Consider the following 26,157-nt stretch of genomic DNA (forward strand, 5'->3'; position numbering starts at 1 on the left):
CCCTTGGCGTTATGCGTTTGAAAAATACAGTCACCGATTTAGCGGGAGTAAAAAAAAATCGCGTGTGCAGGGGTGGGTAAACATATCGAGGAGAACAAATAAGAGGAAAACAAAGGGAAACGGGGCCAATAAATAAGCTCGACGGGACGGAGAATCGGTGTAATCCGCGAGCGATTCTGACAGTTGTACGGCAAGTAGTAAAAAAAAAAAAAAAAAATAATGCACGGCTTCGAAGTTAAACTCGTTCAACGTGGGCACTTTGCGTTTGTCATCGGGCGTTGCGGCTACCACATAATGTATACATACTACTCGTCCGAAGATTAAAGTTTCGGCTCGCAGCCGGGGAATACTAATTAGCCGCGCGCGCGTAAGTGTGCCACAAAAAACAAAAGCGCGCGCACACGTGGAAGATGTTACACTCGCCCGTAAGTGATACAAGAGAGGGAGACGTGACCAGATGTAACGCAACCGTATGTTGTAATATGGGTGTAACGTGCCCGTAGGTATAGTCGATTTATGCTTTGTTTTCGCTGCGCCTTTTAATTTGCAATTCGACGACCATCGATTTACTTACCGATCGACCGCCCTGGTGTTGAATCACTCGATGAGCTGTTGTGTCGATTATCCGCGTTGTGCCTCGCGTGCCTAATTAGTCGGTGATGAATAACACAGATGCGGAAGGGAAAAAAAATCGTGAATGAGATGAGTAAGTATGGATGTTTTTTCATTAATGACGTGCCATTCATCGGTTATTATCGTTAGCTACTTCATGAATGAACACATCGTGGCCTCTGAATCACGGGGCGAATCTTGCCTATATAGTAAAACACGTATTTTTTCGATATTTCGAGCGAACCGGGCGTTTTTTCATTTCTCCGGCACTTGCAGCCTTTTTTTCCTTTTACTCATTAAAGTACGGCCTACTTTTTCACTTTCTTTCCAGCGGTGCCTCGTTACAACGGAGTACCCGTGTTTTTTTACAACTGAGGATACTCGAGCAATTAGTTTTATCACGGATCACTTTTTTTCGAGTTGTATATTGTTAAACCAAAAGTCAACTTTACCGATCCTGTAGAAAATTGTAGTTTCTATCGATAGGTAAAGTATAATGTTTTTAGGTGAGGTCAATTGTTTCTCCATCAAAAGTGTTAGCCCCTCAATCCACTTAGGTTTTATCCGTAGTACTATTTGATTTAGTTTGGAAATTTTTTTTTCATCTCAAAAATTTAAAATAAAGATCGTCCCTAGGCGATAACATGTATAAAAAAAAAAAACCTCCACCCCGAAATTATTCAACTGATCCAGCAACTCTAAGAGCCAGTCACAAGTACAAGATACAAAACCTCCGTATACAGTCGACCCTCGGCGCATCGGCTTTCGGAACAATAGCTTCGACGACGACGAGCATGCGTTTCGGCGTTTCCACATTTTTTTTTTTTTTTTTTTTTTCGCACTCAGGTGGCCAAGTACACGTGTATACCTGCAAACAAACAAACACGCGCATTCTTACGCCGAGAGACATATAATACACGTATAGCGAGGAATTGCGCAATGGGCCGCCGAGCTGAGACATACACACGTAAGAGCTTCGCCATATTATAATGGCTCAAGGTCCGCCAGTACAGTCGGCACCTATGGGTATAGAGAGAGACAGGTGTATCATACACGTATCTGGAATATGCATGTGCTCGGTGGAGTCGAGGACGCGAGGGTCTAGTCATAGTCCAGATCATCGTGGGACTATCCTCATCCTCGGCAAGTCAGTCCTCTCTGGGCGCGGTCTTTTTTTTTTTTTTTTTCTTATGTATTTACCTGCGCGACACATCTCGCGCGGAATGCGACTCTCGCGGCCGAGGCGAGGGAGCCCGCCTCACGCGAGTCTTGCTTCCAAGCGTGTGGCTCCTTACTCTTTCCCTGTTTCCGGGACGAATACTCTATTTTTTTTTTTTTTTTATGATTTGTCTATACATACTCCAGCTCGTACATCTAGTTGGTAGTTTATTGTAAGTCCAAACGATCGGGAGAGAAATCGTCTCTGCGCACGTGCTGTGATGAAAATGAGTCAAACGCGAACAAAAAAAAGAGAATCAAAGGGAAAAATCTCGCTCACCCAACGATTAATCTACATATAGAAAAAAAAAGGAACAACAATAACGTACACTTGTCTTTTCAACCGTATATGTGTGGTGAATATGTTGTGGGGCGACCGGAAATCACATAGTCATGCGAAAATGAATAATCCCGGGCCGCGTCACGCGATCATTGTCGTATATTGCATGGTATTTTTTCAAAACGCGAAACAAAACAAAATTAGAATTCAAGACGCTCCTCCGAGACTTGGTGGTAGGAAAAACAATTCCGGCTACCTCTCGGGGGAAAGCGTGTGTATAACATAAGTATTACATCGGACTCTCTTTCTCTCATCGGATGGTTCCTCGAGATTGCCACACTAATTCAAACGAAAGTCCGAGAATTGGGCATGCAGATGAGCCGATCTCGCGAGCACGCGTTGGGTAAAAAAACAATACGTGTGGTATACCAAATAGGTAATTGAAGTTTCCAAAATCCACGGAATTCGAGAAAAAAAAGGACCGTGGCACGACTCGCACGGGGCGAAAAGAATACTCGCGACAAACAATGGGCCGAGCCGGTGTCAATCGTCGAGTTCATCACGGTGGTGCAGCGTCGTCCCCATTTCTCGTTTGATTTTCGCAATGGTACACACGCATTATAGCGGACAAAGAGAGAACAAAAAAAAAAGGGTATTATTAATCAACATCACGACGTACGTGCTGGCATACACGCAGGGTTGAAAGTTCTTTTTTTTTTTTTTTTTCATCTGCCAAAACTATGCTTTGGATATTCGCATGCAGTGCACCGAGTATAGTGACGAGAATCGCTCGCGCCTTTACATCACAGTTAGCGCCAATAAAACGATTTGCCGTCGAGACGCGCTCGTGGGTGTATTATATATATCCATGTGCTTCGTGTGAACCGGCTAATTAAATCGAGGTGCATAGGTATGCACGCTGGATTCTGGAATAGAGAGCACACACGCTTAGGTACATTTATGCTTAATGGCTGCAATTGAGTGCAATTATTCAGGGGACGGAGATATATAAAAAATAAGGATCGGCTAAACGGTGAATCAGCGACGCGGCAATTTGCACCGTGGCTCATTTCTCTTCCTCCTCCTCTCCATTTCTTTTTCTCTATTACATCTTGCAAGTTTTACGACGAAAACAACATTTTTTTTTTTTTTTTTTTTTTTTTTCCAACTAGTGAGTACGCATACTAAAAATAAATACACGCATTGTTTGTGTTTTTTTAATTTTTCACTCGTCGCGCTCATCACCGGCACTGATAATCAATCTCGAAGGCATGTATTCTTCGGACGTTTCGTTTATTTATTTATGTTACTTCGTTCGTTTCGCGTTTTGTCGTGCAAACAACTCGTTACTTATATACACGTATATTCCATTGCAGCGAGACGCAATAAACGCCACATATATTTTAACCGCTCGGTAATGAAACGATAATAATGACGGTCGCTAAAAAACCAAGCGCATCACGATCGAAAATAGCGAGAGGCTTCATTCATATGCAAATGGCCTTTTATCGCCGGTTGTGCCCCTTTGAGAGCACCAGCTACACGCCTCTACGAACAAAGAAACCACGACTAACATTATTTGTCGATGGAATTAGTTTTACTCGAGCCAAAAAGAAAAAAAAAAAAAAAAAGGGTAGTCGCGAGTACGCCCGAACAAGTTGCTGAGACATTGAAATGGTTAAAATGTGTTTCAGCGAGTCAAGGTCGGGCCGATCCCCGTTTCCCATGGATGTACGTGGAGCCAAAACGAGTTTTCGCAAGTGCTTTTACCTATACATGGGTACAAGTGCGTAAGTGGATTTTTAGAAGTACGCGATGCATAATACGGCGCGTTAACCGCGGGATTTACGCCACGGCCGCGAGGAAGAGGGCACGTGTGACAAGCGCACAAGGGCATTAATAAGCAAGTGGGTATATATATATATATACGTGTGATGTCAACTTTTGGACGATCCGGCAAACAATCCGTAATCTCGCAATCGGACGAGCTCGATCGTGTATACGCATTACCTTGTCTCCATTGTTGGTATGTTTGAGGATTTTTCCCAATGTTATTACTCTGATGGTCAAAAATCCCGGCTTGCGTGTGTGAACGTACATTTGGGACCCCGAGCGACTCGTATACCCGTTCTCAAGATTGATTATAAAATAGTGCAGGTGATCACGTCACCGCGGTACAATTAAACTCTGCCGTCGTTTTTGTTATTGTATCGCCACGTGTTTTTTTTTTTTTTTTTTTTTTTTTTTTCGGGGATTAGTCACGCATAGATTGATCACTGAAGTGTGTGGGTATGTACCTGATGATATAGCAACGATCAAAAGAAGAATCAAACGACCGGTGGGACAAAAAAAAATTAGTCAGATTGGCGAAAAAAAAATCCCGAGTTTTCTCGAGTCGGGGAGCGAAGGTTGCTTTGTTTTGCGTCGTGAAATCGGTAAGGATCACAATGGTAATTTACAGCACACGGTTGCTCCTCCCCGCGTAACGTGGGAACTCGCTATAGGAGCGGAGGCCACCTTACGGCCTCACTCGCTCTTCTTGTGTGTGTTACGTTTCTTTTTTTTTTTTTTTTTTTTTTTTCTTCTTCCACCTTTGCTCCACATTATATTACAGACTCTTTGATTTCCTGCTTCCGAAACTCGAGCGTAAGGCTTCGCCTTCCACTTTTTTTTTTTTTCTCCATGCGTATCGTTTGTACGTGAAATTCCGACTTTTCTTCCGCAGTTTCGCGGCGCGGCGGGACCTTGGACTAGGCCCACCGGTGGGAACGAAATGCTCTTGTTTTTTATCGCCTCGCTGGGAATCTGCGTGAAATCCAGCGAGAAAATCGTACGAGTCGCGTGCCGTGGGTTTGGTGAGACTCGTATTAGACCACCCTTTAAGGCTATTAACACTTTCGAAAAGTTTTCTTAGCATCACCGTATGAATTACAAATTAGCAGTGAAATTATTGAGACATTTAGTAGTCGAGACGATGCACGGTGTGAAAAAAAAAACGAAAAAAAAAAAAAAATATCAATTAAATCTCGGTTTGGATGGGATGAATTATGCAGATAATCCAATGCATCGGCCATCGTCTCCTCAATTGGAGATTTAATTTGTATGAAAAATGAGCACTCGCGAGAATGACGTGAACGGCAATTTAGGCCTTGATAGCTGGTGATTATAACATGCGATGGTATATTATAACGTATGATTATTTTCATAAAATGACAGGTGTGATCGACTGACTTGACACCATCGATGTGCGCCCGTTTAGTCAAATTTTACCAAAAAAAAAAAATTTATCCACTATTGCCCAACAATATGTTTCTTTCGGTAATGTTTTCCTGTCGCTCCTGACCCAAATTCAATCGTACGTCGTTCGTCCCTTCGACACGTATGAATCAACGTTGTACCGCGTACATCATATAGGCAACCCTTTCAGGTATATAAGTACCGTTTTGGTATCGATTTTGGCAACCAAGTGGGGCTTGAACGTACAATCGTCCCCTAAAAGCATGGAACAACAAGAAAAAGCTCCCCTCGCGCGAGCTTCCGTTGGGAGGGGGGGGGGAGAAAAGACGTTCGGTGGTGGTAACAAGTTGTTGTCGGGTTATATGTGTACGTTGTACATACGTACGCGATGACAACAGGTGTACTCTGCGCCAATCTCCCACTCCCCCGTTCGCGGCGTGCGTGTGCGGATGACCTCCCGGCGTGTCGCTCGTCTCTCCCGAGGCGTAGGGATAAATGTATACGCGCGGGCCCACCAAGCTTTTAGTTTACAACTCTGTACGTAGGAGCGAACAGCCGATCGGCTCGTCCACACCTTTGTACTGTGCGTACACCTCGTCGCGACACTCGTTGATCGCGCGGTGCGCGTGGTGCAAGTTCCAGGGCTCCTTTTTTCACCCCCTTCTTGTCTCCAATTGACCTTTTTTTCAAAAAGTACTTTTTAGTCAAACCTCACTGGGTTCGGAGTGCGCGGGAGTTTGAATCACCGTAATCCCGAGGAATCGAGTGCGCCAACGGGGAGCTTCCGGAATTCCGGTGCGGGTCCCAAGGAAGACACCTCGAATGGAGGTGGTGCGCGGGCCAGTTTTCGCGGCCACCGCCGATCGCCGGAGGGTGCACCTGGTAAGTTGCCGATCGGAGAGACACGCGGACGAATATAATTGTTTACCCATGTACATATAGCCACCGAAAACTATATAAATCATTAAATGTATACGACAAACGCCCCCCCGATCGCCAGTTACATCACGCGAAAATTATTATGAGTACTGAGAAAGGAATTCTCGGACTCTCCCGTACTAATGGAGACGAAGAAGAAGGGGGAGGGACAAAGCAGAGCAAAAGTATATAGAGTGTTGCATTGGAAAACCCATGGAATACGTAACTTGTCGCGACCTCGCGCAACTTGTTGGCGCGGATCTGTGGCGACGAGGATGTAGAGTGTAAAGGACGCGAAAAACAGTTTATAGGCGTGCACTATCATCTATATATATACATACAGAAAAACTAGCGTACGTGGATATACCCACTCGCGAGCCGTCGTCCAGGATAATGCATCTTGTCGTACACGGAAAGTCGCTGGTGCGTTAAGCTAGTACCTACTGCCTCACTCTCTCTCTCTCTCTCTCGTGCACTCTCGCTTCACTAGATTTCACGTGACGACGGTCGTTATATACATGTGGGCACAGCTTATTATATGCCTGCAGGCCATATACATACATATACTCCTCCAATGTTACTTGCAACAAAAAAGAGAATAATAAAAAATATAAAGGACACGTATTACTTCTCTGCACGCAATTTGTGTGTTTTCTTTGATACGTCTGTATGTATATATACATGAAGGCAATTGCACCGCTGTACGACTCGTTATAAGTCTCCTTGTCTTTTTTTTTTCCCCCCAATACTTTTACAAGTTGTACAGCCATCAGCAGTACAAGGCTCAAAACGCACGAAATCATTATCCACGAGTTATTGCTTCGGAAAAACCGTGGCATTATCTTGGGGACGATGAATTCGTCACGTTTCCGCGCGTAGCTCCCTAGGATGATGCTCCTCTGTACCCATATACCCACTATTTTCTAATGTTTCATTTAAATGCAAAGAGCTTGTTTACCTTTTTACTGCTTTTCTTCTTCTTTTTTTTTTTTTTTCAACAAGCTCTTGCATCACCGTTGCCTCAACGCACGTAGTGAGATTTATATTGATTTTTAAGTTATACGGTAACAGGTTAGAACTGCGTCATTACCCGTAATCTTTTTTCCGAGCCAAGTCGATAATTTTGAATACTTTATGCGGATATTACACTGGAGACCGGAATAAGTACGGAGGAAAAATCCACGAGAGGAATGATGGACGCGTTAGCTTTCACCGAGTCACCCTTTCGGCTTTTATCCCTTGGCCTTCCCTTATAGGTGGTGGGGAGGGTGGAGGAGTGCTCCACCACAATGTCACCCTGTACACACATATATTTTATTTCCTTTCAACTCTATGCCAACGAACTTTCGTATCACAACGCCCATCGGGCACCCGTGTATACTTTTCGTGTCGCGTTTCCGTACGGGGGTGAGTTGTCGGAAATTCGATTGCGTCGAGCCGGGAAATAACGCGTCAATTTCTCCCTATCGCTCGATCAAGTGAGCGATCGAATTTTCTCGTGTATAGGCTCTGTCACCCCAAAAGTTTCGGCGAAAAAACAAAAAAAAAATAACGCACCCCCCCCGACAGGAGATAGGAGGGTTTTAAGAGTCGGTTGGCAACGATTTGCAGGTTGTCGTGAGCCTGTTGCTCCTCGTGGTGAGCCATGCGTCCGGCCAGCTGGACCTGCCGCCCCTGCGCGAGGACAGGTACGATCCAAACGACGGTAGGAGACTGCCACCGCTGACGCGAGTCGAGGACAGGTACGAGCCGGACGACGGTAGGCGGCTGCCGCAGGACAACGGCTACGACAGGGACGAGGGGCGGAGGTATGGCGGTAATCTCCAGGACGACAGGTACGACCGGTTCGAGAACAGGAGACCCACGCAACCACCGAGGGACGATGGGTACGAGGGTCATCCGGACAGGCGACCACCTCCGGTGGACCTGGCGAATCTCCTGGCTGGGCTGGACTTTGTCGGGGCGCAGAGGTGCAGCGACAACGTCGCCGCCCAATGGAACTACGAGACCAACGTCAACGAGGTCACCCAACTACAAGCGGTTAGTTTAATTTTTTTTTTTTTTTTTTTTCGTCGAGTCTCAGAGAGTTTCAGACGATATACGATCGTTTCCTTTGGCGGTTAAAAGTTAAGTTTTTACGTGCCTCCCCTTGGAACCCTTGGGTTTTGTTATTTCGGTCTAGATAGAAATCGTGAAGTGACGAAAAATAAATGCTATTACACTTTAAAAAGTCATTTGGTTTAATCCACGGTGATTTGGCCAATTTCAAAGTCTCGAGAAAACACGTAAAGTAACGTGACAAGCTCAACTTTTGGTACCCTGTGTGCTTTTGTCCTTGGGGGCCAAAGCACACACCCGCAGCTCAAAGCATTAATTAATTTTTCTCCATGGTATAGTGTAAACGTATACGCAGCAGCAGAGTGTCGTTTGGCTTTTTTTTTCATCGAGGCGTCTGGCGCGCGGTTTTAATTGTGCGAAAAACCAGAATAGGTGGGAGAGGGGGGGCATCGGGAAAATGGTAAAAGGAAAGAAAAAAATGAAAGCATCTCGGCGAGTCCTCGACCCGCTCTCCTGCTGCCTCGTCGAGTCGGGTTCCCTCAAATGCGCGGGTGATTCCCGCACGCGACCGCGAGTTTCCCTGACACGGCGCGGGAGACGAGTCTTTCGCGTCGCGGGAAACGTTCTCAGGCGCAGCCATTGTCTCATCGCCGCGACGGCTGTTGAGTAACCCACCTGGCGTGCGTGTTTATGTATTGGCACGGACGGTCAGTACTCCCCTCTTCCTCCTTCTTGTTTTTTTTTTTTTTTTTTTTTTTTTTTTTTTTTTTTTTTTTTTTCTATCCCTCTCTTTTTTCCTGCCGGGGAGCGAATTATCTTTTAGAAAGCCATTTTCCAGAGAATACGTTTCTCCTTCGTTTGATTATCTTTTTAATTTTTACCTTTTTTTCTCTTCGCTGCGGGCTCGATTGACCTGATTTCTAATAACTTCAAAGTAATCAAACCAATTTTGCCAATCTGCCAGCTGCAGTTTATTGAAAATTGAAGAAAAAAAATGACCGATCTTCCGGTCAACTACTAGTGGTAGATGTAATCATCACAAACAACTAGAAAATATTCATTGGTCTCGGTTGCTCGTGATTTCTTTAGGCCACCTGTCGATGGATTAGTTGAATTACGTACGATGGGGTTAAAAAAATATTTGTCTGAAAATTGATGTTTGATAAATGTCTTTTATGGCAAACTGGATTTTTTTCAAACGATATCGGTATGATCAGAGAAATAATTTTAAAAAAATCAGTCATTTATATTATAAAAAAAGCCAATTTAGTTTATGAAAGTTCTAAATTGTCTTATTTTCAATATTAAATATCCCGTTGCTCTCGGACGAGCCAATCTTTTTTTTGCACTGTGTATGGATTATTTTTAAAAAATGTAACAAACCAATGAGTCATCGACACCAGGTTGCGAGACAATAGCTGTTATCACCAACAGTTATGACGAAACCGTTAAAGCCGTGCACCTCGTATGCAGCGACGATTTTCGCATAAGGAAAAAAAAAGGGAAAACGTTAAAACGTTACACTCTGAACTCTATACAGATATTAGCTAATCTTCCGGAAACGCTACGAGTGCGAGGTGCACTGAAAGAAAAAAAAAAAAAAAAAAAAAAATTATAATATCGTTGCTTAGCACGCACAACGCTTTTCCCCGCGATAGCACCTAGTTACATTGTTTTTCTTATCGTTTGGTCTCCGCAGCTGCAAGCCCAGAGGCTCTACGCGGACTTCCAGTTCCAGGCGTGGCTGCAGGTCAGCCAAATCGACCCAAACTCCGTCAGGGACGCTACTTTGAGGCGACGGCTCAGGTACCTCTCGGCTGTCGGTCCAGCTGCGCTACCGCCCGACCAGCTCGACAGGGTTGGTGATTAAATCCACTTGCCCCACATTGCCAATGACCCCCTCAAAACTACACGTACTTTTTTTATTTTTTTTATTTTCAGTACAATCGCGTCATCAACGACATGCTGTCCATATACAACAGCGCGACGATATGCGCCTACAAGGAGCCCCTTAGATGCGGCCTGCGCCTGTTTCCAGGTAAAATATATGCACACGCATTCAATACATATACATTATACCGATATAGTTGCGCGCAAAAGATCATTCATACGGATAAGATGTGATGGCTTTGTATATTATTATTCGTAGAAATACAGCAGATAATGGCCCGTAGCAAGGACTGGGACGAGCTGCAGTGGGTGTGGACAGAGTGGAGGCGCCGGAGCGGCTCGCAGATAAAGGAGCTGTACCAGCAGCTGGTCGATCTCAACAACGAAGCCGCGCGACTCAACAGTAAGTGAGATATATATCGATCGGAGCTCGGTCGCGGTGTATTTATCCAACGATTTTTTCCCTTTTTCGCGTCCGACGCACAGATTTCACGGATGCCGCCGATTACTGGCAGTTCCCGTACGAAACTTTCGACTTTGAGCAAGAAATCGACGAGGTCTGGGCTGAGATCAAGCCGCTCTACGAGGAGCTCCACGCGTACATTAGAAAGAGGCTCCGCGATATCTACGGGCCGGAAAAGATCAGCGGCCACGCGCCGCTGCCGTCCCACGTGCTAGGTATATACTATAATACGTACACATCATGTGAAATACTAATAAGTAGTGCCCGTACAATCATACGAATATGTTTCCAGGTAACATTTGGGCGCAGTCGTGGACCAACATATTGGACATGACTATGCCGTATCCCGGGAAAAATTACCTCGACGTTACCCACGAGATGCAAGCTCGAGTAAGAGTCCCACTGTACCTTTTATATGCTTTCCGTATAGTGTGGGAAATCTCAAGCGTTTGTTGTTCAGGGGTACACGCCGATCGACATGTTCCGCGTGGGCGAGGACTTTTTCCTCTCGATGAACTTGAGCGCCCTACCCCCGGAATTTTGGGCCGGCAGTGAGTTGATCGATCCCGGGAATCGGCCCTTCATCTGCCAAGCCTCCGCCTGGGACTTTTGCAACCGCATAGACTACAGGTAAGTTGGGGGGAAAAAAAAATAAACGAATGAAGAGGGTGAGACTGTCTTTTTTTTTTTTTTCTTCTACGTTTTTAGGATAAAAATGTGCACAAAAGTAACGATGAAGGACCTGATAACGGTCCACCACGAAATGGCCCACGTCCACTACTTTTTGCGCTACAACCATCTGCCGCGGGAATTCCGGGACGGCGCCAACCCAGGTACCGTGTCATTATGTTTGTACAACACTGGATCGTTAATTCCATTTAACGTCTCAATTTCACGGCCGGGGAAACGGCACTCGCGTTCCGCTATTAAAATGGAAAACGAAAGCGCGCGCGGCGTTTACGTTATCACTGCCGATCGCTTTCTCGCTAGTCGGTCGTTCGCCTCGTAAATCGAGCGGACGTGGTAAAGAAAATTATCAAAAAACGAGCTTCTTTGGTTGACCATCGATGAAATTGAACAGGTTTCCACGAAGCTGTGGGGGAAGCGGTGGCCCTGAGCGTGGCGACGCCCAAGCACCTGCAGATGCTCGGCTTGGCAAACAAATTCGTGGACGAGCGCGCGGCCGACATAAACTACTTGTTTTCCCTGGCTATGGAAAAATTGGTCCTGCTGCCCTACAGCATAGCCCTGGACAAGTGGCGTTACGACGTGTTCCGCGGGAAAATCGGCAGAAACGAATTCAACTGCCACTGGCATCGGCTGAAGGAGGCGTACGCCGGGACCAAGCCCCCCGTGCTCAGATCCGAGGACGACTTTGATCCCGGCTCCAAGTACCACGTACCCGCCAACATTCCCTACATCAGGTGAGTGCAAACCACTACATCCGCACGTGTCGATCGGTAATAAAGTAGCAAGGGTTGATGTATTTACGTTACAAATTTCGTTATTAATTTCGTTTTCTCACAAAACACGTATCTTAAATAAGTAACCGATCGTCTTAAATGCCGGTACTCGCTGCTCTGTTTCTTCCAAACGAGCTCGTCGATCCCAGCCAATCTTGCTTGATCTTGAACAAAAAACAGAGCAAAATCACAGAGTGTCACGCGGGGAAAAGTAAGGAAAACTCGCCCATACCTTGTAATCATCGGGTCGTCCCTTGCCTTAGGGTGCGCAAATGGTCATAGGTACAGCTTCACGGGTAGGGCTGTCCCGTAGCTGCTGTTGTTACCGATAGACCGGCGCGTCAGCAGCATCCGGTTTATGGTCCTCCTATTCGTGCCGAACCGCTCCTCCTTATCATCCCCGTCGTTGTCGTCGAAAAACCCGTCCAAGAAGCTGCTCCCCTGGCCCTGGCTGTCGTCCCAGAGAGGCCGGTGCCTCGTCCAGCCGCGCTGCCTCGAGCTCGTCCAGCCCCCCTCGCCCCTGTACATCCTCAGTATTTCCTCGTCCTCCACACTGGCGGCCCCGTAGCCCGCGTCGTCCTTGGGCCGGTGGTACGAGCGCGAGAAGGTCTCGGTGTTCCTCAGCCCAAACTCCCCGCTGACGTCCAGCATCTCCCCGGAGAAGTCGTCAAAGTCCGAGGGTGGACTACTGCTACCCTCCTCCTCCTCCTCCTCCGTGGACTGTTTCGTACTCTCGAAACTCCCAGTGGCGGTGGTCTGTTCCTCGGTGCTCGAGTCGAGGGACTCGTTCATCTCCTCGGCGTAGTCGGAGGAGGAGGCCTCGGTGACGCTGTAGGTGGGCACCTCCTCGTATTGGTACTGCCGGTCGTAGACGTAGGGCCGGGTGGACTCGGAGCCCGGGGCTGCGGCCTCCTCGGCCGTTTTCTGGGCGTGGGAGTAGGACTCCTTGACGGTGACGGTGACTGTCGACGAGTTCCCGGAGTTGAGGGATTTTTCGACGGCCCTCTCGGCTGCCCGTTCGGCCGCTCGCTCCACCGCCAACTCGGCCGCGTACTCCAGCTCCTGTCGGTGCTTGGCCAAGCTCCCTCCCGACGACGACGTCGACTTGGCTTGCACCGCCGGTGGCAGGACGGAGCTGCAGACTGTCACGGCGAGGAGGCCCAGGGGCAGCTGCAGCGTGAAAGTACGTACGTGAGGGGGATTATTTTCTGTATGTACGTACCTGTACCGATAAGCAATCGAGATCGAGATTCTATACTGCCGGTGGACAGTGGACGCACCAAACGTCCCATGACGATGCACTGGTGCATTTGTATATGTATGGAGTAGGTCACCGCGTTTGTCAAAGCCCGGAGTAAAAGTGCGCACAGAGACCGGCATCGTCGCAAGCGTTGTACTTATACCACCCGCGAGCTCTTTCCCGCTCTCCGCGAGAAACTTGGAATCTTGTTGTACACCTCCGGCGAGTCCGCTTTTTCTCTTTCTCCGAGTACTTGGACAATTATACGCCCAAAATATCCGATTATTTATGAGGGTCTTTCTTTTTGTCGAGGTGGTTTTTACGATTCCGCGGAATTGTTTTTCTAGCTGTTTGGCAGTCCGCCGCGGTGGATCGATGCTTCCATGGGTTTAATAATCGGTTCGAGGATCGGTTAGAGTGCGAGCGAAAGATCGGCCGAATTACGTGAGCCAACAGAGCGAGTTCGAGGCACTAAAAACACTTGGTGAGATTTTACGTGCACCGTGTGATCACTCCAGCGTGACAAACGCGGCATCGTGCACTTACTTAGTCTGCACGGGCATCACTTCGGGCGGTAATTATCGCCTCCAACTTTCGTATACATTTTTTACACTCCCCAACATCTCCGTTCGACCCAAGTGCACGCGTGCGCGGCTTTTAATCGGATTATCGACGCGGTGTGTATTTTACTATCATCACTATTACTGTAGAGAGAGAGAAACAAAATTTTCTTTTCATGTTTAATATTTAGCTTTATTCTTCTTATTATTAACATCGTCAGACTATTATACGCGTGGATCGGTCGGCTTTCTAAATTTATTATCAAATTGTACATTCGCTATCCACATGTATATATTTATAAGTTATATAGCTGTAGTTTATGATTTAAGTACAGTAGATCATTAACGTTTAATAATCACATTGCTTTTTTTCTTTCCTTTTTTTTTTTTTTTTTTTTTTTTCTTTTTTTTTTAAACGTATACGTGACTTTTTTTTCATCTTACAACTCAATCGCACGATGATAAATTAACTTAGGATATGAAAATGGAGATCGTTAAAACTAAGTGACAATTTGATGATTAGCTAATCGCGTTCGAGCGCAACGAGACGCAAGTATAAATAATGAATTTTCGCGCGATCACTCGGTCTTGCCCTCGTGGACCTTGGGAGGCTCGGGTGACTTTGCCGTCGTGTTTTCTCGTTTTGGCTGCGCAATGCCATTGGTCTCTTTCTTTTCGTACGTGCTTTCCTTCTTCTCCGCGTAAGGGAGTTCGGCATCTTCGACTTCGGCCTTGTCATCGGCGTAGGACACGGGCTTTGTGATCTCGACCGGAAAAGGCTCGTCGTAGGGCACAGGCACCGGACGCTCCTGTGTACCATATTGAGATTTTATAGTTTATGTTTATTTCTTTTCATTAGAATGTATGAGCTGTTGCGTGCCGTGTAGTATACGTTACCTCTTCAATTTTAACGGGGAATGGCACGGGTCTCTCGATGGGCAGAGGCTGGGGCACATATATGGGTATTCGGATGGCTGTGTTCCAAGTGCACATTGACGAAAGAGAAAAGGATGAATATCAAAACATCGACTGTTCAAACGAGCTTGACGATATTTAAATCTTTGACGATTTAACAACACAATTTGCAAATCAAAATTAATAGATGTTTGTAAATAGTACAAGTAACCGTTACAACAAATATGCGCGTTAACTTTATGTATGTATAAAATAAAAAAAAAAATTATTCTTTGTTAATATCTATATATGACGCATATACACTGTACTCACGGATAGGAATATTGCGATCGACGGGAAACGGCTCTGGTACTGGTACTTTTACCTCGTAGTAAACCTAAGGAAGGAAATAGAATAGCGTTAGTGCTTCCTGGCTCTACTCTATACAATTTTTACCGATTGTCTTTACACGAATCCTTTAGGCTCGACTTTATCATATACAAACAACATAAGATATAAGTTGTAAAAGTCAATAATGTATTTACAAAGTACTACAATTTGAATGAAAAATTGCAAAAACTTAAGAAATCTTACCTTACGTTCTACTGGAATAGGGAGAGGCTCGTAGACTCTGTGAGGTACCTTTAATGCCGTACGATATAATGAGATACGTATGAACTATATTATACGATATAAATCATCCTAATACAATTAATTGGGTACATGTTATCTTACCTTTCGCTCGACGGGTACATGCACTGGCTAGAACACACACATGTATATATATATAATTATTTATACATAGAAACATATAAAAATCCGTGAAAAAAATGACAAGTTAAAGAGAACTGAAATCTCGAAATCACGATACATGCCGTTATGGTTATTTTTTATATTTATCACAAAAAAAAAAAAAAAAAAAAAAAAAAAAAAAAAATACGAGAAGTAGTTATAAACGATCATAGTTTGATCGTTAATGACAACTTTATGCATCAAAAATATGTGTAATGTGTAATATATATTTCGAAATTTCCGTTAATTTTAACTCATAAGTTTTGGATACGTGTTAAATAGAACTACGTGAAGTACAGGATACGTACGTAAAACGATTCCTTGAATACGGCGTAAGGCTTGGGTATTTTGACGGGTACTTTGACAATAACCCTCACCGGATAAAACTTTTGCTTTTCGATGGGGTAGGGCTCGGGGTCTGGAACCTAATAAGTTTTACGTCTCAATTATGTACTCAACATTTTAATTTTATAAAAATTAAACATTTTTTTTCCTATAAGCTAAATTAATTTATTGACAATAGTTTAAGATTTCAGTCCGTTAGATTGGGGAATGATAAAAAAAAATGAATCTAAAGTAAGCCAAGTTTTAACACAAAAGTTCAATGTAAAGTCAAAATTTAAGAAAACAACAAGAAAAAGAAAAGTTTTCACTTTGGTCGAAAGTCAACTAATGACGAAAACTTACCTCAACTACGTAGGGCACTTTCTTTATAACTGGTACATGCACGGTTTTTTCGACGGGGACAATCTCCGGGACGGTCTTCACGATCGTTATTACCTTTTCGCCCCCCACCTCGTGGTGTGAATGGTGGTACTGCACCTCCTCCTTGTCGAACGAAGGGCTGCCAAATTCTCCAGGATACGAGGTTTCAACTGCTTGGGCATCGGGGACGTACGACGTTTCCATTGCCTGCGTATCCGGTATTTGCTCCACCAGGACCATTTCACCCTCGTGTTCTACGTAAAATGTATTTTTTTTTTTTTTAACTAAAAGCGATACAATTGTTTTACATCATCACTGCAGCTTAATTTCGAATAGTACCGTGTTCTTCCTCGCCCAATGAATTTCTGTTGTCGATTTTCGTGGAATTTCCCTTGGTGGCTGACGACGTCTCGTTGAAATCGTCTTTGCGATCGATCGCGTGCACTCGGGTCACAACGTACCCCACCCTTCGATTCGTGGCACTGTCCACGATGAATTCCACTTTTTTTATTTTCGAATGAGCTTCCCTGACTGTCACGATTATCACGAACGCTGTTATCAAAATTCCTACGTGACACTGATAACAAAATTAGGTGGCTATTAGATATAATATTTTGCGAACATTTTAAATTCACTGCATATGACAATTTTTTATATGATAAAATCGAGTATTTAAACTACCGATTGTGGTTCTTAAAGGGTTTTTTTTTTTTTCTAAAATTGAACGCTCGCCATTTCACAAATTTTAATACGTACAACAATTACAAATTTTTTCAAAGCTCGTACATGCGTAAATGTTTACTTCGAGAAAAAACTGGCCTTGTTTTACATGAAACGGTTTGTTATTAATTTTGTTTTTTTTTTATAAGTAGACAGCATATTTATTATCAACGCGTGGTAGTTACATACCTCAAAATCACATGGATTAATTTTTCATTGGAAACATCAAATTTTGGAGAGAAAAAAAAAACTACCTCAAGCGTTTACGAGAAAATGTTTCGATTTCTCAAGCAATTCGGCACAAATAAAATATCCACTGGTACTCGTGTAAAAAAGCACATGACAGAGAAGCGACAAGTAAAAACCAAAACGTACCACATGACCCATGGCGAAAAGCGCGCGCTGATCAGATGGGCACAGAGAGAGAGAGAACACACATGCACCGAGCACTTTGATATCGCAACTGAGCAAAATCTCGGTGGGGTCTTGGCTCTTTATAACGCGTCGGTCCAGCGCCTCGGAAAAGCTCTATTTTTTTTTTTTTTTTTCATTTCATTCACTCTCTTGTGCGCGCACGTGCAGGGGGGTAATTTTCGCTTTCAAGCGTATGGACCGCGCAGTTGAGGATGGATCGCGCGCTTGTCTCGAAAGTGAAATTTTTCAGCGAAAAGAGCAGCGCAACGCACGCGAAGTATGTATACAATCTGGGCAATGCCAGCTTATTATCACCATCATCATCATCCCGTACACTGACCACGCTCTCATCCTCATCACACGCACGCGCTGCACCACATTTATTGATACAACCACACTACAATATTCTTCTCTTTGCTACGAATCACATTTTCATCATTTTAATTACCATCGTTATTGTACTCCATTTCCCCTGTACTTTTCGACCACCTCCTGGTCAATGGTATACATTCATTTTCCTACTTTATACCACCTGGGCTGATTTTTCTGTAAAATAATCTAGTTTTCATGAAATCACGTGGAGCGGTAGTGGGGACGAAAAAAACCACAAACTCATTAAAATGGCACCTGCAAACTAAGTAGGCTGCAGCTGAAACATTTCTCTCTAGATTCGTGCTCCTATGGGCAATGTTTGGCTATAAATTTTGGCCCGAAGAGAGCGTTGTTTCTGTTGGCAATTGAATTAAGTAGCTGTTAAAGCAACAATAACGCAGTGCGTATTTAAATTGAAGAAAAAGAAACTCCGAGTGGCAACGAAAGGCTGGTTGGATGCCTCGTCGATTGGACGCAAAAAATCGCAATAGAAAATGTTGCAGCGATACAACAGCGCAATCGTCACGCGATCATCTCCACGTTTTAATGCGTATGGGATATCGTGTATACTCGTTATTTCGGGGCGTACAGTCGTGAGAGCCAAGAGTTGATGTGCGTATAAATATATACATACTTAGGTGTACTTATGCGGGTGCGTTGTGCTTGGGTATTTTATATAGACTGCTCGGGTGCATCAAAATCATCCCGATGCAGAAACAGATAAGTATAAGCTCGTGTTTGGCCGGTTTTCATCACATTAGCCGGCCAGTGCTCCGTGAGGTGGAAGCCGTGTATCATTATTTACAGCTGCTACACACGAGTAACTTCTCGCTCGTACATGCCACTGACGGCTATTGCTCTCGCGGGAGTTAATGGAATACGATGTTTATATTATGCTGCGCGTGCGAAACTTGGCTTCTGTAGATGAGAGAGCTGTTAAAATTTTTATGCTAATTGAAAATATCAGATTATTATAAAATAGCTTAAATGCCTGTCATCCGGGAATAAAATCATTCCAATCACGGTTTTACCTTATCTGTTCTCTCTTTTGGAGCATGCGAGGATAATCCAAGTGTATTGCACGCACAAAAATTTCGAATTGTTGTTCGTTAATAGTAAGAAATTGATTTTTTTTTTTTTTTTTTTTTTTTTTTAAATATCTATGAAGCGTGATGAAAAAAAATTAATTGGCCATTCAAGTGAAATAAACAATTCATTCTGCAGAACTTTGTGTGTAAATTTTTTTTTTTTTTTTTTTTTTTTTCGACAAAAATGTTAACATTATCAATGTAAAAATGATGATGGTTTATATTTTTACTCTACATAATAAAAAACTCAATTATGTTCTTAAAATTTTGACTCTTGTCATGAAGTCAAATTTTTTGTTCATTTTATACTAAAAAAAAAAGTATATATTGTTTTACTTGCAAAATATTAATTTTTATTCATATATGAGTTGTAAGCAGGATCGTTAAACAATATTGAATACATTTTTTTAAATTATTAAATTATATCCCTGTAGAGAACATTAATAATATTTTAATATTTGCTTACACGATTTTTCACATTAAGAAGTGTGTGTGTGTGAATGCGCGTGTACCAAGAGGTACCTTCTTTAACAACTGTGGTAAAAATACACCAAACTTCGCACGAACCACGTCGTGCGGAGAGGGCGCTAGAAAGCAGGGCACGGTTTGCGCATACAATGATTCAAACACGATTAACAAAGAATTAAACGTAATACATTTTTTAATTTTAGAATAACGAAATTTTAAAAAAGAACTTAAGGGGTCCAAGAGCAACTTAAATAAAAATTTTTTGAAATAATGAATTAGGACCATGTAACAATACGCGTCTTTCACTGATACGCGATAGATGTACAACTCTTTCGACCTATTTTTTATGACGATTCCCAGCCTTGTGACGTTCAGGTTCTTGAAAGAACATTTTATTTACTCCCAGCGTGTGCCGTCGCGTGTAGGCTAATAATGGCTTGTTTTGTAATTTAAATTTCTCTCTGCTCGAGCACTTTCAAATTTAGTCCCTTAACGTATTTTACCTTCAGTTACAACTGAATTTCACCTCCGATCTTTTTATTTTTTGATTTTTCGTTATTACGTAAAATGAATATTATTAACGGTAATTTCATAACTACATCACTGCAAGAACTAGAAGCTTGAGTAATAATTGTCCCGGACCAATAAAACGAATCATAACTAATTAATTTCTCAATTACTCAATGTCGAGGTAATGCACGTGTGACGTGCGCATAAGTAAGTAAAATGATTTTTTAACGATTATTATTATTGCGATCGTGTATGTGAATCTACACACGTGTATTTGGTGAAGTAGTTCGTGTGAGTGGTGGGAAAGTTGCACAATCCGCCGCAGCTGGGATCACCTCACCAGTGTTCCCAAGTATGTGTGCCAAGTATACATACCGATGTACACATACCCCACACACACACACACACATTCGCTACATAGTTTAAAAGTAATAGTATATGGTAACCAAGTGTGTTTACACGTTTATGATTAACTGTTGGGTGTACATTGTAGTACTTGCACAGTCAGCGAAGTGGTATACCCATACAGCCCACCAGCTTGTTTTCCCAACTGTTTTATTCTTTTCTTTCGATATCATGTATCACGGGTACCTACTTACTTGATTTCAGAAAGAATAATTATACGTTTTGTTAACCGAACTTGCGAAAAAATTGCGTTGTTTCAGCCACTTGGCTTCTTTTATTTCTTCTACGCTCCAGCTTTACTTGTTCGCGTAAAATAACGATTATCCCCTTTTTTCGGTTGCTCATCGTACCATATGATTAAAACTTTGTATTTTTGAAAACTACAATTGCCCTGTAATTTTGTTCATCTTACTTTTATACAGTTAGTATAAGTGTAGTTATTGATTAGCATTGTTAGTTTTATCAATTTTTTTCCACGAGAAAATAATTGCTTCGATTTTCACGTGACAACCCTTTTCTCCTGCCCGATGTAAGTATATGTCGACGCTTTACGCATCACCGATACATAATATAAAGAAAGCAGCGATTTCATAGCGATCGATGATCACAATTTACGTATTTTCGTCGTATAGCGTATCGATTTTCTTGGCTATTTCCTTGACAGGTTTACAATCGAGTGTGGCGAAAGCTATGCAGAAAGCGGGGGTTTCCTCAAGTCTTACTTTTCAAGCAAAACTGTGACATTCAATTTCTCATTTTCACGATACATGGTTATCACACAATACATTGGTATCCATGTTCCGATAGATAGAAGTACGAGGGTAATAAAACATCAGTGCGTATATATATTTTGGTAATCTTTATGTCTTTTCCGTATAAAAAAATACATTACTCTTTTAAGTTGGTACAAAAAAAAAAAAAAAAAAAAAAAAAAAAAAAGTAGGTACACAACAATCTAAATCGAGGCCCACGTCCTTGTTTTCTTGACTCGAGGACAGGCCCAGGCCTGTACGGACATTTGATATGACGGGGCCTCGAATCCTCCCATGGGTGCCGGTCACAGTTTTTTTTGCATTTTTTGAAAAATTTCGTGATCAATAAGTTACAAGGTCATGATACGTACAATAGTAACAATCATATCATTAGTGGGAATACGGTACAATTAGTAAGACGAGATGAAAAAAGATGCAGACGAGGCGACGCCTCATTCGTATTGCGGGGGAATGATGGGAAAGGGATCAGTGTATATATATATATATATAGATGTGTAACGATGCTGCTGCTCTGCAGAGCCGAGTAAGTACTGACGGACGCGAGTTTACGCGCCCGGGTTGAGCTGCTGTACTGTTGTTGCAGCAGAAATATACCGTTATTACTCTAGTGGTAGCCATAACTGTAGCCGTTGTCATGGGCGGGGGCGGAGGCGTGAGCGTAGCTCTCCTGGTGATGGACCACGGGAACGGGCACGTGCTTTTCTGCAATTAAATATAAAAAATATGTTGTTAATGGTCTTGTTTGTCAGATATAAAATTACTGCACATCAATGTGGATAAAAAAAAAAAAAAAACAATCAAGATTGTTAAAGATGGCATTTTACTAACCCACGGGGTAAGGTTTTGGCACGGCAACGGGGTATGGTCGGTCAACGTAGACTTTTACCTACAAAAAAATGTAAAATAAATCTAACCATCATTTATGCATTAATTTTTTTTTAGTACAGAATAATTTTTTAAATGATACATTAAAATAACTTTCATAGTATTCAAAGTTAGTTATAGGTTTCTTACCGGAACGTGTACTTCACGTATTTGAGGGTACGGAACTGCATACGGCACTGGTACTTTTACAGGGACGGGGACCTAAAAAATAATTACAAGTCAATTGATTGTTTTGCCTCTTCGTAGACTGATAAAAAACTTGTTTCAAGTCCTATAGTTAAAATATGTTTAAAAAACCAACTAGACCTATTTCTTTTGTTTCAAATTATTATTCATGCTTTTTCAACTTCAAAACAAATTAATAAAACATGTAAATCCAGATTGGTACTAAAAATTGGTACATTTTAAAAATACATGTCAAAATAGGAGTTCGAAACCTTGTTTTAATCAATCAGCAGTGATTTTTCAATTCTTACCGGTTTCTCGACGGGATACGGATGTGGTTCAGGTACCTGTAAAAAAAAAAAAACTTATCAAGATGAAATTTTTTTTCTAAATTTCCTTCCAAGGTGCAATTAAACTTACCTTGACTGCCACGTGTTTGATGGTTTCAACTGGATAGGGCTGAGGGACGAACACCTATTGTAGAAAATATTTTTTTGGATATTAAATCATATATATATTATGTAACAGTCGAGATTAAATTTCAAGATGCCACCTTTATAACAACATTTATGTGTCCTGGGAATAAGTCACGAAACATTTAAAGCAATACGAACTTGGGTCAATTTTTTAAATGTTTGAATTGGCAAGACCAAACCCTTATTTGTAGGTTATAAAATGCAATTGAAAAGGTGGAAATCTGAATTTTGGATGTTATGTAATGATTGCATAACATTATTGAATAATAATCGAGTTTTTACCTTAACGGGCCTGTCGACGGGTACAGGTACGTGCACCGGATAAGGGACCTAAATTTAAAAAAATACGAAATACAGTGTTTCAAGTTGTATTAATATAACATACTGGAAAAATTACATATAAAAACATAAAAAAATAACAGTAAAAGTAAAATATATTTTTCATTGAAATTTTTGGAACTGAAGAATATAAATTCGTTTTTTAAATTACTTTATACGTTGAATAAAAAATAATTGTTTTATTGGCATATTGTAGTATGCTGATAATTTTTTTTTTTTTTTTTTTTTCTTGTACAGAGTTAAAATCGAGTTAGCTATTTGTTTAGCTATTTCATGAAAAACGTAGTTATAAAACATTTTGTAACAAAATATACGACTTCAGAGAATTTTTACAAGTTATTTATGATGGTAAAAACTTTAGTAAAAACATTGAATTATTATAATTACTTAAAATTTAAATTAATTTTAATTTAACCCACATATAAATTAATAAGTTAATAAAATGATACTTAATTACAAGATTTTTATTTTAAATAATTATTTTCGTTGTCTTACCTTTTTCTCGACTGGGTAGGGTTGAGGTACATGGACGGGAACTTTAACGTAAACTTTGTACGGAACCTAAAATAAATATACAACTCAAATGGATATTTTACTTTTGCAAAATAATTCTACTGCGTAAAGTTGAACTATTTTATGAACTTTGAAAAAATAAAAAAATAAAGTGAATAATGCTGTTGAGCCAGTAGGCAAAGTTATGTAACTGTTATTTTTTCAATAAAATTATCGTATAACGACTTTGCTTAATTTTCTACTCTACTTAGCTTTACGCCGAAAAAAAAGAAATAAACGTACCGGGACCTCCTTGGTTACTGGTACTGGCACATGTACTGGCACCTAAAAACAGATAGAAATTTGCATTTTTGTGACGCTAACGTGTAATTAAATCAATTTCTTGTAACTTGATCAGGTATGACCTTGGCGAATGTTTCGAAGCAAGGCAACTCCATACTTCGACCTTACCGATAAATACTAATTCACAGCAATTGAATAGAGTATCGTTATATCAATATGAATCTTTTATAGTCATATTACAAACAAAAATAATCAAAAATGGCATCAAGTCATAAAAAAGAAACTGGATGTAAGATATTCACTCCCATAATACATCGAATGTATCAAACATAAATAATATTAAAAATGGTGATGGTGATCTCATTCCTTTTCTAGTAAGTATATTTATGAGTAATTTATTATTATTCATGTCACGGTTGCTGTATATCAATTCATCGAAAAGAGTATTATTATTTGCAACCAGTCAACAGTGGGCAAAATCTCAAAACTCGATAATTTTCCAAAACAGTAAAGTTAATTACATTGAACTAGATAAGTAGGAAACAGAAACAGAAATCTTCCACGAAACATTAATGTCGTTAGCGAGCGCGAGCGGTGCATCCAGCCGTACAAACCTTGACCGGGTAGGGCACGCGTTTCTCCACCGGGTAAGGAACGTGTTTCTCAACCGGATACGGGACGTACTGGTTCTTGAAAACCGTGACCACCTTCTCGCTGTGGGTGGCGGCCACGGGTCCCTCGGCGTGCTGCTCGTAGCCGTGGTCAACCTCGTACGCCGGGCCGGGGGCACCGATGTCGTACCCACCGTCGTAAGCGTAGCCGTACCCCAGGCCGGCGAGCCCCCGCTTCTCTTGCTTCTTGGCTCCCAGGTTCGAGCTCTTGTCCACCACCACCTCGGCCCAGGTCGCGGACACGACGAGGCCGATCAGGGCCACTTGCATCTAGAACAGTCGACGAGATCGGTACGGTTAGATGGGCCTGAATTTACGAAAACTCGCGAAGTCGCCTTTGATGAAACGATAACAAAAGGAAGGAAAAAGAGAGAGAGAGAGAGAAAGAACGCGTTAATCATCGCACTGACGAGCTGTGAACGAGCGCACTGTTCCAAATGAAAGCACACTGGGAAATGGGGGGGGGGGGACTAAGTTTTCACTGTCGCGCGCACTAGCAAGCGAAATCGCAGCCAAGTATAGCTGTTGCCGTTGTGTACTAAAAAGGAAAAAAAAAAAAAAAAAAAAAAAAAAAAAAAAAAAAGAAAAAGAAATAGTTGGTCTCGGCGTGTTACCAGATTTCTCATTTTGGTAGACGCGACGATACGGGTGCGTCCAGAAGTGAACTGGATGCCGATTGCCGGGTCTCGGGGGCCTTTTATACACCCGGCACTTTCGCCTTCGCGGCCCGTCCGCGGGTCCCCCTCGAGGTGCACGACGCGCGACCAGTCCCTACCCCCGTCGGAGCCACCACTCCCCCGAGCGCGGCGCTCGTTTTCGATTTCCTTTTCCCTCCTCCTCCTCCTCCTCCCTTTTCGCTTTCGATCGAGGTGTATATACACCTCTCGCTTTCGTTCCTCCGCCTCTCCTTCGACTCCCTTTCCTCTATTTACGCGCTCTCTCGCTCCGCACCGGCCTATTATGATCAAGCTCCAGGTATATAATACGTATGTGGCGTACATGGACTGCGCCAAACTCCTACGCCTCGGACGTTACATCGCCATCGATCATTCACGCCGTGCACGTCAAGTGTACCTGGGCACACATATAAGCCCCCGTGGCCCAGTTTCGCGCGGCTCTAATTTATTCGCGCGCCGGCACGTCTTCCTAATTATATGGACTCGCGACAAGTGCGCCGTACACATACGTTTCCCACTTTGTATAGGCCTGTGCTTTGGCTGACAATGGCTGTACACATATATATATATATTGTATATGATACATGTATATCCCGGTGGTCGCGAAAATTATACTTTTCGCGCCTGTATCGCGGATTGAATTCACCTTTGAATTTGGCATCGCATCAGCTCCCCCCGATGTAGATTCCCTCCGAAGATTTTCCGATTTCGCGCCAAAGCGTACATTATACAGGTTGTACAACCAGAAGCTCCCAGAGCTAGTATTATTACCTCGTTACAGCGAGTAAGCGCGCGCTTCGGGTATTGGGAAATCAATTCGATTTGAATGACTCCCCGTGCGCAAGAGATATTTTTATCCTTTTTTTTTTTTTTCTCTTTTTCTTTTACCCTCGTGCACGCATAACTCTTTTTTTTTTTTCTTACCAGCTTAGGATCTGCTCTTACCGTAAGAGCCGACGCAATATCGCGCGTTACACGCATTTAAAGTTACGTTATCAAAATACGCTCGATGTAACTTTGTATATGTATTTCATATGGCAACGACAGCGGCTGCTCCGCCTCGAATGGG

General features: G+C 42.6%; 1 protein-coding gene across 2 annotated transcripts in view; it reads left to right on the forward strand.

Annotated features, from left to right (window-relative positions):
* The first annotated feature begins 378 nt into the window (after window positions 1-378).
* Window positions 379-26,157, forward strand: part of Ance-3 (angiotensin-converting enzyme Ance-3) — a 40,378-nt gene continuing 14,599 nt past the window's right edge. Inside the window, exons 1-10 of one of the 2 annotated variants that reach the window (XM_014351136.2) lie at window positions 379-425; window positions 7,877-8,305; window positions 10,023-10,181; window positions 10,265-10,361; window positions 10,473-10,616; window positions 10,700-10,891; window positions 10,969-11,066; window positions 11,137-11,306; window positions 11,385-11,509; window positions 11,758-12,100. In XM_014351136.2, coding sequence (XP_014206622.2) covers window positions 411-425; window positions 7,877-8,305; window positions 10,023-10,181; window positions 10,265-10,361; window positions 10,473-10,616; window positions 10,700-10,891; window positions 10,969-11,066; window positions 11,137-11,306; window positions 11,385-11,509; window positions 11,758-12,100 — 1,772 coding nt within the window. In that variant the 5' untranslated portion in view covers window positions 379-410. Of the gene's footprint in view, window positions 426-6,107; window positions 6,230-7,876; window positions 8,306-10,022; window positions 10,182-10,264; window positions 10,362-10,472; window positions 10,617-10,699; window positions 10,892-10,968; window positions 11,067-11,136; window positions 11,307-11,384; window positions 11,510-11,757; window positions 12,101-26,157 lie in introns of those variants that run through there. The other variant, XM_014351135.2, reaches the window with a different exon arrangement.

Source organism: Copidosoma floridanum, unplaced genomic scaffold, assembly GCF_036245765.1.
Source record: "Copidosoma floridanum isolate Cflo_tuat_1 unplaced genomic scaffold, Cflo_Japanese_pri ptg000009l, whole genome shotgun sequence".
In the NCBI taxonomy this organism is placed as follows: Eukaryota; Metazoa; Arthropoda; class Insecta; order Hymenoptera; family Encyrtidae; genus Copidosoma; species Copidosoma floridanum.